The 13,212-nt window shown below is 28.9% G+C and overlaps 1 protein-coding gene across 1 annotated transcript in view; it reads right to left on the minus strand.

The window, feature by feature from the left end:
• Positions 1 to 12,615, minus strand: part of LOC112686395 (zinc finger protein 24-like) — a 90,122-nt gene extending 77,507 nt beyond the window's left edge. Inside the window, exons 1-2 of the mRNA XM_025558639.1 lie at positions 12,005 to 12,615; positions 5,345 to 5,404 (exon numbers count right to left, since the gene is read on the minus strand). Coding sequence (XP_025414424.1) covers positions 5,345 to 5,404; positions 12,005 to 12,112 — 168 coding nt within the window. The 5' untranslated portion in view covers positions 12,113 to 12,615. The remainder of the gene's footprint in view (positions 1 to 5,344; positions 5,405 to 12,004) is intronic.
• Positions 12,616 to 13,212: the final 597 nt, after the last annotated feature.

A 13,212-nucleotide genomic window follows, 5' to 3' on the forward strand; every position in this document is an offset into this window, starting at 1 on the left:
TCGAATATAATAAACGCATGACAATAGATAGATTTTTGAGTCCTCGAGTAAAAATATTGAAATTGGATAAGGGCGGTAAAACCCTCATACTGTATTGCTAAATAAACTCCGGGAGACCACATATCTCGATGTATCACTTATAATTGCATTCGTATTCCTGATGGTCAATTTAAATGTATACGACTATAACGATGCACATTTATTACCATTTGTTAAGTGGTAATACATGCTGATCGCTTATATATTCCATTCATTTTATACGCAATCTTGTGGTATTAATCATAATTAAACTTGCAACTTCTTACTCTCTCTCTCTCTCTCTCTCTCTCTCTCACACACACACTCTCTCTGAATCATAAATTATACACGGAATTTTAACTATAAGACAAGTCAGAACATTACGAAGTTATTATTACAATCGTATTTATACTACATCTCAAGTGGACTATTTGCTTAATTATAGGTGTCGTTTTTAATCTATTGTACAGGTTTCGACCTTTTATCTTTATGCATCTTGTATAAAAAAACTTATTAAAATCAATTAATATGTGTATATATATATAATATGTACGAGTATGTATAAGCATATATTATTTGAAAATTACATTTCTTTACTAACAAAAAAAATTGTATTTCGTACAACACTAATTAACAAAATAATAATTTTATAAATAATGTTAACAGTACAGTATAGCCAGTTGTAATTGCAATATTTTTTATAAGAACGTTGAAAGACAATTATACATCTATTATTACTAGGGTTGTATAATTTCATGAAAATCTTATGAAATATATAATTTGAGTAAAAAATAAAAATTTTGTTTCATTTCAGTAAAAATATAATGCTTTATGTTTTATTTTTTATTGAATACTTTTTGTATTATTAATTGTACTAAATAGAAATAAAAACTAATTTATATAAATTAACAATTAACACCATATTAGTTTATAGTTGAATCACTAATTGCAAGAAGGGCACATGTCCACATTTTATAATTTTTCAGGACAGACAAAAAAAAGTCACATGTCTAGGAAATACGCCGTTTTTGCATTTAACACAAAATATCATGATCATTTTATAATATACCATTAAACTGGACATGTGTCCCATTTGCATAGAACGGTGTGATTGTTGAATCTAAACAAAAATCTATAAAAATGTAATTTTATGAAAATTATGGACATGTGCCCTTCTTGCATTTAGTGATTCAGTTATTATAATTTAAAAATATTGATTTAAAAGGTATGAGACCAATAGTCATTGAAACACCTGAAGAAATTTTACAAAATATAGATGAATTTATAAATAAGTTGGCAGTAGTTCCATTACTCATCAGCTATCACATTATTTCAGAAGTTTCTCATCAAAAAAATATATCAGTACCTAGTGAGTTTAAAAGTTAAACACATATTTATAAAATTTATTATGAATATTGTGAAACACACAATATTATACCAGCATCTGGAAATGTTTTTAAAGAAAGATGAAAATTACAATTCAATATTGGAGTACAATATTGAATTGTATTTATATACAAATAATAAATAAAATAAATATATATATAGGTATAAAAGATAATAAACATAATGTAATTAAATAAATTTAATTTAATAAAAAATAAAAATTAGCTCCTTTGCGTAGTTAAACAAATCATAAATTAGGGAAGTATAATATTCTCATTAATATACTCAAGAAAATATGGAAATTAAAATTTAGATGGCTGAAGACACTTCAGAAAATTTAAATAGTAACATGTAAATAAGTCACAGGTGATTAGAACTACTACTTATTAGACGAATATTATCATAAAAAATAGCTGCTATCAATAATAATACGCCGGTTTTGTCGTTACTACATATATTTATTAATATTAAACATATCTGTGGTCGTTACCTATTTATAGGCAGCTGATAGACTATACCACGTTAAATGGGAAAACACAAGATTGTACAGAAACGATATCAAACAATATCCACTAATTTAAATGACATTTGACGGTCACTATCTCAAACGTAAAAAAAAATATTTTTCAATATTTCATGTAAAATATTTCAAATTTACAACCCTAATCATTACTGTTGGAAAAAACTTAACAATTCATTGAAATATCCATTACCAGGCGCGTAACTAGACATTTTTAAGGGGGGGGGGGTGTTATTCAAAATGAATTGACAACATTATACACATGAAATTGATTACTTTACGTTTATTTAATTTTTTCACATATATATATTATTATAACTAATACAAAAAAAAAAATAAATATTTTTAATTAAATTAACTTAATGCGTCTACTTTTTATAATAATAGAGTATCTATTATTTCGTTGATAGTTACGACTAAAACCCGATGAATATTTATAACTCCTAAGCCGTTCAACCAATTTTCACCAGTTGTGTTCTTCAAATATGTTTTTAAGCGCCGTAAAGAGAAAAAAGATACTTCACTGCAGTGCACTTGCAGTGGTTACTGGAGAATCAATATTTTTAAGTCGATGAACAGTAGGAAACATTTATTATTGTGTAATGCCGAAAGTACAACAGTCTACGAGTAGCCAACTACAATGTTATGTTTCGGAGTTTAAAGATACATTTACATCCGATGGACACGTTTTATTTCGTGTACTATGTGGTGATTTTTTTTTAATGCATATATATGCATATTATAATTCATATTTTAATGATTTTAGAAGCATTTTTGTGTATTTTTAGAGCTATAAGTCTCTAAGCCTAGTAATTACTAATTAATGCCGGGTCCCGTCTTTAATGTTTTACATTATTGTTATCTTAGTATATATTTCATTTTGATAAATAAGTGTAAATCACGGCTTATGATGCATCTGTATCTTGATAAAATATATTATGTACACCACGGCTGAGGGGGGGGGGGTGTTACTACACCTGTAACACCCCCCTGGCTACGCACCTGTCTATTACAAATATTATATTATACATTGAATTTCTCAAAAGCGTAAGTAAAGAGATGTTTTTGGGATTCAACCCTTCCTCTATTTCCAATCCCAGATGGTAAATCAAATAATTATTACCTAAATTTATCAACCCCTTCACCATAAATAATATCTACCCACGTCCTTGAAATATAATTTAAAATATGTATATTGTCAACACGAGGAATAAAATCTATTAATATTAATGAAGCGTCAAAATGTAATTTAACAAATTTCGATATCAAATAAATACAATTTAATATAATAAATTGATAATAACGTATTTCTCCTATGTTAGTTATAAAATATTTTATGTAATACAAATATACATTTTATAGAATAACTATAATCTCCAAATTGATATAAACATATAAAAACTTTGCATTTAAACAACTAAAGAAATGAATTAAAAACGTCTAAAAGATAAATATTTCATGATGAAAATATACACTTATAATGAGTATGCAGAATTATACGAAGAATTTGATGAGAAGAAACTTCATATCTCCGAGAGGAAAGTACTGAAGAAAATGAATAGGCCTGTCAGAATCAAATCAACGAGGGATTATGAAAGAAGGAAAAATACCAATTAGGAATATCTATACAACAGACAAAATATTAAATATTTTCTTAAATTCAAATATTATTATTCTTAAATATTTTCTTAAAATGGGTGGGTCATGTGTAGCGTGCTGAAGAAAACATAATTCGGAAGATACTGATCAATAAACCAACTAGTACGCGTCCCAGGGAAAGACCTCGGCAATAATGGTAAGAAGAGTTAATACAGATATAAAAATGATAGACGAAACACCAAACATCGAGACCACTACTGGCTATTACGTGTGAAAGGGGTTAATAGAAACTACGAAAGGTCTTAATGGCTCATAAAGCAAAAAAAAAAAACATAGTAAGAATTTAGGAAGTTCTAATAAGTAAATATAATTAAACAGTATGAGATTACAGATGAAACGAGAATTCGAAAAATGATAAATGAGAATTATGAAGTCGTGTAATATATCAACACGATTGTCTGTACGTTAAGTATTAGAGAAATTAGCGCGGCATCGGTAATTTATTATTATGCAAGCTGTTAAATGTATTGTATAGCCCTTCGGTGTACACCGACAAACATAAACCTATATGCCATTGCGCACATCGTATAGTTCTTAATATACAAGTGTATGCATGAATATATTACGATTTTCTAATTAAACGCTTTCAAAAACAATAATAATATACCAACGAACAAAAATAACCAATTGATTAGAATTGTGTTTAACGAAATTGTACTATTATTATTATTTCGCTTTTTTTTTTTTTTTGCGTTTGTCAATAGTACATTGGTTAATACCCATACTGTATATTATATGAATACAGAATAATAGACAACACGCTTTCTTTTATCATATTTCATCGTTACAACCAATCGGTCAGTAAACATAAAACCTTTCATACTTAAACATTCATCGACTCGTATATACGCGCATAAGTACTTACGTACATATTATAATGTAAGTGTATAATACGTACGTGTTATAATGGAAAATATTATTAATCAGCTAAACGCGCCACTAAACACTACCTACGTCTTACACCACGAACTTTGGCGGTATGATATATGGATATAATATATAAGTAGTATATTAATACTGAGACGGAAAAAATATTTATTTGTATATATTGTCCTACGAAAAAAATCTTTATCGGCCATATTACAATGAAAATAAGAAAATTGAATATATTATGCAGTTATAAATACTGAGTAAGCAATCAGACTACACGGAATTATTCGTAATACTGTTTAGGTATGCCTGGCTTTTAATTTTTATTTTCATTTTACAGTTTTTTTTTGAAAAGGTATATGAGAACCACGGCATATAATTAGCTATTTAAATAGTTTCCGGTCAAATCATATGTGCATTTCCGTTTTGAACAAGGTCGAATACTTGTTTGTTTTAATTTATAATGTAGATAATTCAAAAATTTAGATTTAATCTAATATATGATATTACATTTTACTTCACTGAAAATTTTAAAATTAATTTAATTCTTTATTTGATTGACATGTTATAATATATCTGAAACATCGAGGAACAATTGAAATATATTTCAAAGATAAATTATTCAATTCATAAAACGCAAACGTTCAAGAAAAATCTATTTTTTTTTTTATCACAGTAATATGCATAGTATAAGATTCTTAATAATAATGTTTAAATGTGTACTTCGAACAATGCTAATATTAATCATACGCTGATTAAACACATAATACTATCATGATCTAGTGTAATACCATAACAACATTGCATTCTTCTTAAAAACTTAAAAAATTATACTCGTGTAAAATACTTTAAAATATACCAATAATATACGAAAATTATAAAAGCACTTACTCGCTTCTCTTCTGCCTTTGCTTCCAGTTTGTCACACCCATAGAGTAACGTGTTTAAAAACTGCAAACATAAAAATTGCAATAAAAATTAATCATGCGTATAGATAATAATTTCTCGAGTTCAAAATGTATAACATGATCTAGAAGTTGTTACGGTTAAAAAAAAATACCTCGAAAAGAAGAATGTAAGGAAGTAGTGTCCTCATGTATGACCGACTTCCTAATAAAGTGTATAGTAGAAAATGAAATCGCGTATAAATGTCCATAACTAGAAATATGGTCTATTCACTCTAATCTCCATTCGACATCAAAGTCATTATTTCATATTCTCTAACTTGGTTTGTATTGTTACCCTATTCATGACATCAAATGAAAGGATTATCAAACTTTCAAATGTAAGCACTTCAGACGTTACACATGATCCGATTTAAAATTTTTTTTTCTGTTGTTTATCGTAATATACTATATATAATTCAAAGGATAATATCAAATCACGTTTATTATGCGTTAGATTGTTTAAAAACCTACAGAAAATTGACTGTACGACCTGAATGACTTTAAGTACATAATATTATGTACATTCGTAAGAGTTTATTGACATTGTTTATAAATACCATTTATCATTTGATCATGGTCTACGTGTTGTGTCTGCAATGTATACGCATTGCCCATCATAATGACTTTACTAATCCTACATCACTCGAAAAATACAATTTTCAATTTTATGAATGTTTTTCTCAAACAATAACGATTAAATACATCTAAATAATGTAGGTACATATAATAGCAATAGTTAATAAATTTAAGCAATTTCAAACATCCGGATGTTAATAGATGTTTTATTTTTTATTGGATAGATTTTCACCAAAGAAACCGGCGTGGGTGAATTTCAGTGCGTAGGTCCGGTTATAAATTCAAATGTCCACTACTATACGTACATGGCCATAACACAAATATATATGCATATGATATTGCAGTAATTTTTTAATAAACAACATCTTATATCAGTATAAATCGTATTTTTAATTAGATAAGAGATACTTATACCCATATCACCTGGTCAAGGACTGAGATGTGAAATATTTATCATGGGATTTAGAAACACGCATTAAATACAATATATTATACTTGTACAAGCAGATAGATATAATATGATAGCTCAATTGCATTTTCATGGGTTTAGCAGCTTGCAGTTGTATGTATACATACAACTGCAAGCTGTTAAACCCTATAGTGCTAAACACTATATTGCATTCGTAATTGTAATATTACATATGTTAAAATATAAATATAAGTTATGATACATATACTCAACATAAATCTTCCATGCATCGTAAAATTATGATAGAAAAAATTTGTAATTTAGGCATTTTTAAACGTCTGTAAAATAAAAATAACTAAACTAAAATACTCGTTTAAAGCGATGTTCGATCGCAAAATAAAAATTAATAGAATCAATAACACTTATTATATTTACATGGATATGACGTTTGCTATTGATAATATTATATTAAATGCATGAATTATGAATAATATTATAATCATAAACCACGTAAACAAAAGATTAAGAACGTTACATATTTCATGTCCCGGATTTAGCTATGGTGCAAGGGGTGTAATTCACAAAGCCCTCAAATGCAGAACCTAGATTTTCTTAATGGTATGAAATAATATACATTAAAAATATTTACTATCAAATATTGAATAGTGATTCAACCAAAATTACATAAAAGTTAAATAAAATATTGTGAAATTGTTCAATGATTTATGTGAAAATCGTTACTATTATTATTTCATTGCACCGAAAAAGTAGATAAAATATATATATTAAACAATCATTTTGTTTTTTCGAATGTGTCTCCGACTAATAAAGCAGCTGCTTTAAATAAAGCAACCCTACTGGCCTCACAGGTCTTGTATTCGGTATTGCAAATTTTTCGTCGTTCGTGCATAGATTAATAAAAACATTGAAGTCTACAAATATAATATATGTATTTGAAAAAAATTGATGCTCTCCGTCGTCGTCGTGCGTTGTCTTGCGGTTTATTTTCACCCCGATAATGAAAATTATTGTTCTTCGACATTTCGAGGATGTGTGTACTTCCGTCGTTATTGAAAGATGATATTAAGACGCGACTTCCAGATGTATGGCTCCCAGAAACGCTCGGAAACCCGTAAGTAATAATCTCGTTATAACTACTATGATTTCTCTGTTCGAAGAAAACAATGAAGGAATTTTCACGGAAATACGGAATGGATTTTCTCCTCGTTGGGTCTATTAACATACACGGTACACCACATCGCTAACACGAGCCCGTTTTCACGCCTCCAGGACCGTGGTCGTGTATACAGAGTTCTGTACAACACGTGCGGTATTCAAGTCATATAATACACACCTATATCAATGAACATACATATACATATCTATACATTCATATATATATATATATATAATACATTTAGTCAGGTCCCTCTGTCGTCGCCGCCGACACCACGTGTACAAGAAAAAACCTGATCCGATCGATTACCACCGATAATATACCAACACATTTATTTTCTCTTCTAATACCTAGTGGTTCCATAATAGAATACATTGTTACGCGTTTTGTATATTTTAATTACTATTATTTTATTGTTGCTCGGCCAGTGGTGACTAAATTATAACATCGTGTATTTACCCGTACACGTAATTAAACGACGCGTGTTTTCAAAAATAATATACATATATCGGCATAGGTGTTGTGCTTGGCTGCATCATAATAGCACAATTTTTCCTTTTTTGACCAGACTAATTACACCACGATTGCGCCATGATCCCTTTTTACCTGATAAAATCATAACACGATTGTGCACCAGATAATTTTATGTGTATATACGATATATAATATTTTATGTATAATATAAAATAATGTATACAATACAATCTTTCTACATAAAATTTTCATATACATGAACTCAAACTTATTACCTATTAATTCGCAATTTTTCTTCCCAATTATTACAGGCTTAGGACTATCAACTAATTATCATCTTTGGCTTGGTTAAAAATTGTTTTTTTTTCTAAATTACATGTATACTAAATGTATATACTGACATGGTCAATAATTGAAATATTTTTTATTAAAAATTGTTTTTTTTTTCTTAACTGATATTCATTAGTCGATATTATTATTATAACTATCATTAGCTCAATCAACTTTTCATTTCGATTTGAAAAAGTGCATTTTGTGAATTAATAGTTTTAGTGCATATTTATGCAAATAGTAGAAAGTATGTATTGTATACATTATTTTACGTTGTACATAAATTATTATACATAGTATATACACATACTTTGGTGCGAAATTGCGTTATGTTTTTATCAGGTAAAAAGGGATCGGAGCGCAATCATGGTGAAATTAGTCGGGTCAAAAAAAGGAAAAATTGCGCAATCGTGATGCACCGGTTGTGCTTGTACAACTCACAACCCGTATAATATTATTATATTAGATAGGTACAACCCAAGAAGATTTCTCAAATAGATACATTTCAAATTTTATGGTCTGACAACGAATATATAATATTTTGTCACATTTAATTTTATTTTTTTAATTCGTCTACACTTCGGTTGGAAACCAACAAATGTTGTGCACGAACACCGATTTGCAAATGCAAATGTTTTTTTTATAAACCATATACCTTTGTTCTTTGTGCATTACACTTTTAAGACTGTAAAAATTATTTTTAATTTAACTAAATATTATTGATTATATAGGAGTAATGGTTACGTATTAAAGTCAAAGAAACTAATTCACCGGCACCTTGTTTTCATAAGTTATATAAAATCGTTTCATCTAATTTTTTAATCTAGTTTTATTTTGTATAATTATTAAATTATTATAAATTATTGAACTGATATATATATATTATATATTATATAGGTATAACAGTCTATTTCGATTAGTTTTTTATTATTATATTTTTCAAGTCATCTTATTGTTAAAATATTGTGGGTACCTAATATATTATAAGAAATTACCTAATTGTATTATTTTATCTGTAAATGTAGTAAGTCCCTACCATCAACACAAGCTTTAGCTTACAGAAGGTAGATAATCAAAACTGTACAAATTAATTAAACTTGTTAATTTTTAACCATTTATTTTTGATTTCTAAATAAAAAAAAAAATTAAAAATTAAAAATTAAAAAAATAATACATGTGATATGTGTAAATATAAAATTATCAACTATTATGTATTTATTAATATAATCGTTTCTGTTAACTCAATAAAAACTATGAAACATAAAGGAGAATCTTCAAAATCATTAAAATTATTTCCAAATTAGTTTTTTTGCATTCTTTCACAACATAGTTTATAAAGTAACCACTTGATGAACAATGAAAAGTATTTTGTTAAACGTAAACACTAAGGATCATAACGTTAAATTTAAATGCATACTCTTATTTCTAACTTTTAGTAGATTTGGTTATCCATTTATAAATATTTTTATAGAACATCATGTTATTAATAAATTATTAGTATGCAAAATAAAAATAGGTATATATAAAACTGCAATGTATTAGGTAAAATATATATCGATAAATATTTATGACCTTTATGTAATTTTAACTAAAATATAATATAAAGCCTACACTAAATATATAATATATCCTTTGCCAAGTATCAAATATAATCTGAAAAAGTATTAACAGAATATTACAACTTATTTCTCTTTTTATTGTTGCTTAATTTTATAAAAATTAATTTTAACTATAATAAATATGTGGTTTCAGAAACAAAATGTTAGAAAAAAAAAACATGCCAATATACAAACGCATAAAATGCAACGTTTTGCTATATGAATACAAAATAAGACGGGAACTTCTGTTGCACAGTGAATATATATATATATATATATATATATATATATATATATAATATGGTATACGTACAATGATAATTTTTATATTTTTATAAATTATCAAATGTTCAAATATTTTATTTATAAAATGTGATTTGAATATATGTGACCGATTTAAGTTATATTCTAAAGAAACAAATTAGGATATTAACACGTATTACAGTAAACATCCTTATATATTTGAAACTTGGCCAGCTGTGATTAAACAATATAGGCATACGTGTATTAATATTTACATATTTTCTTCGAAATTCTATTTCGTATTGGTATTATGCGTGAACGCGAAGTTATAGTTATAAAATGAAATAAAACATATAATAAATATACCTAATACCAGTCTTACAGTGTATTACACAACCTAATATCTTATTTAAATTTAAAAGTCACTAAAGGGTTATTCAAATTAAGTACTTTTATTTTTATCGAATAACTAACACTATTCGTATAATAATAACTATTAAACAAATTATTCAATGGTTTAGTTTTGATTATATATTTAATGATATACCTAACCGATATTTTTTTCAAATTTTATTAACTTATAGGTATAATAACCATAAGATATTATAGCTAAGTAGACAATTGCTGATTAACGTACAAAAAGTTGAATATTGATGAACGAATTTGAATCAATGAGTTAATGGATGATTACATCATTATTAAAAATGTTTTTATTGAGAAAATAGTACCTACGAATAAAAATATTTCAATTTCATACTAACTTATTAAATAAAGTTAAGCATAACCAATTATCAATTTATTTTCAATGTGCTTCAAGTCATAGGCGTCACTAAGGGGTATCGAGATGTATCTTTGCTTCCCCAGAAATTGTTGTGGGGTAGCGAGAGTATCTTTATGCTATCCCAAAAAAAAATTTATAGATTTTAAAAATATGTTCAAAGTTTATTATTCAAGTGTGTACGAACATTGTATCCAAAACAATTATATTTTTTTGATAAGTCCAATACGGACAATAAGATAGTTTATACGTCATACCAAAATTTATGAAGAAGAGTTAGCCGTTTAAGTAAGTCAATTATCATGTTAAACCTTTAAATATTTATTTTTTAACTTTCTAAAAATAAACTTTGTTCCTCCAAAATTTGGACTTTAGTGACGCCCATGCTTCAAGTGTACTAGATAGTAGTGCTGTACGTGACCAAAAGTGCGCGTATCACAAAATGGAAATTCTACAAAAACTATTGCAAACAATATTATATTGTATACATATGATTTAAAAACTAAAACGATTTTATCATATTGACGTATGTATGCCATACTATGTCTTATAAAAGTTTAAAGAATTAAAAAAATAAAATATTGATCGTTTAGTATAAAAATCAACCATCTACCATTCGTCTACTATTCAAATTTAATAACCGTACACAGTCTTACGTTCGAAACCAAATTAATGATGTAGCAAACATATGTCACCAAAAACGATCTTGAATATAACAATAGCACGAAGTAACTTTTGAGATCTACGTATATCAACGTAAACATCGCGGTGGTACAACATTATGATAATCGTCATATCGTCGGAGATATTTCTCGTAAAATATAAACCCGACGTTTGCGGAGGTGACGTTCACATGTTCAACGATATTACGGTACCTATATTATAGGCGCACAAACGCGCGTTGTTACCTACTATCGGCAATTTGCGTACAGTTCGTATTATTATTATTTTTTTTTCCACATATCATATCGTATTTATTGCAACATACACGCGTTGTTGTGCGCGCGCTCGTGACTTACCTGCATTTGCCAATTAAAGTCCAACTGTTCGTTCGCCCAATTATTGCCGTTACTGGAGTCGGGAACGATTTGATCTCGAGGCGAACAGTTCACCGAGGACAATTCCATGCTACGGACGAGACAACGGAATCCAAAGCGTTTAGCATTTATGCGAACTGCACGCGCGCGTTGCCGTCTCAGGTGTTCACGTATGACGGTCGTCCGGAACCGTAGATTATCGTTGAAATAAAAAACTAACGGAAAATGTTTTTGATATAAAAAAAAAAAAAAAAAGAAAACAAACAAACAAACAATAATGAAACAAACGAGCTTCGGGGAAAAAAAATCCGAACGGATTGCGCGCGAACACCGAACGGTGACCCCGGTTCAGGTTGTTGGAGAAGACGTGCGGTAACGGTAACAAGAATAACAACGGTAACGCAAGTGTTGTCAGCACCACTCGTGGTCGCGCGTAGGAAACCGAACGCGAGAAGAACCGTGTTCAACGTTCAAAACGATACGATGTCGCAGCTGTGTCCCGCAGATCACGGTCGATCGGACGATTGGCGTAATGTGCATGGGTTCCGTACGTGCAGTACGACGATCGGGTTCGGACTGGTTGCGGCGGGACCCCGTGAACCGGACCGCGGGCCGCGGACGATGGGGCATCGTGAATGAAATGGGCGGAGCTCCGGCGTGTATCAGCACACCAGTGGGATACCGCAAACCCCTCCTATACCGCTGTACAACGCGGTAGCAATACACTTACTATTATTATAATCATCATCATCATCATTATTATTATTATTATTATTATTATTATTATCATTGTCATTATTATTATTATTAATATTATTTCGCGTGAAAATCGTAATTGATTTGTACAATATGGAGTCGAATGGCGGAAAGAGTGATGGAAAAATCAACGATGAAAACAGTTGGCACGGGGCTACCCCGTTTTCCCGGACGGTGCGATTTACCACTAATGACATGCACCGTGGTGACCGGTAGGTGGTGGTGCGCTGCGATGTTCATAAAATAACCGGTACGACAAGCGCGGGTAAATAATATGATGACCGACGCGTAAACTTATACTTAACAGACGTAAGGAAAGCAAGAAAAATAAATCTTATTCGTATTATTCTGCCATGATCGGAATAATACACACTCGTCAAATGTTGGTGAAATACGAATTTTAGAAAAACAATTCCATAGTTGTACGTGAATTT

This window comes from Sipha flava, unplaced genomic scaffold (genome assembly GCF_003268045.1).
Source record: "Sipha flava isolate LNK unplaced genomic scaffold, YSA_version1 307_pilon_pilon, whole genome shotgun sequence".
Taxonomy (NCBI): Eukaryota; Metazoa; Arthropoda; class Insecta; order Hemiptera; family Aphididae; genus Sipha; species Sipha flava.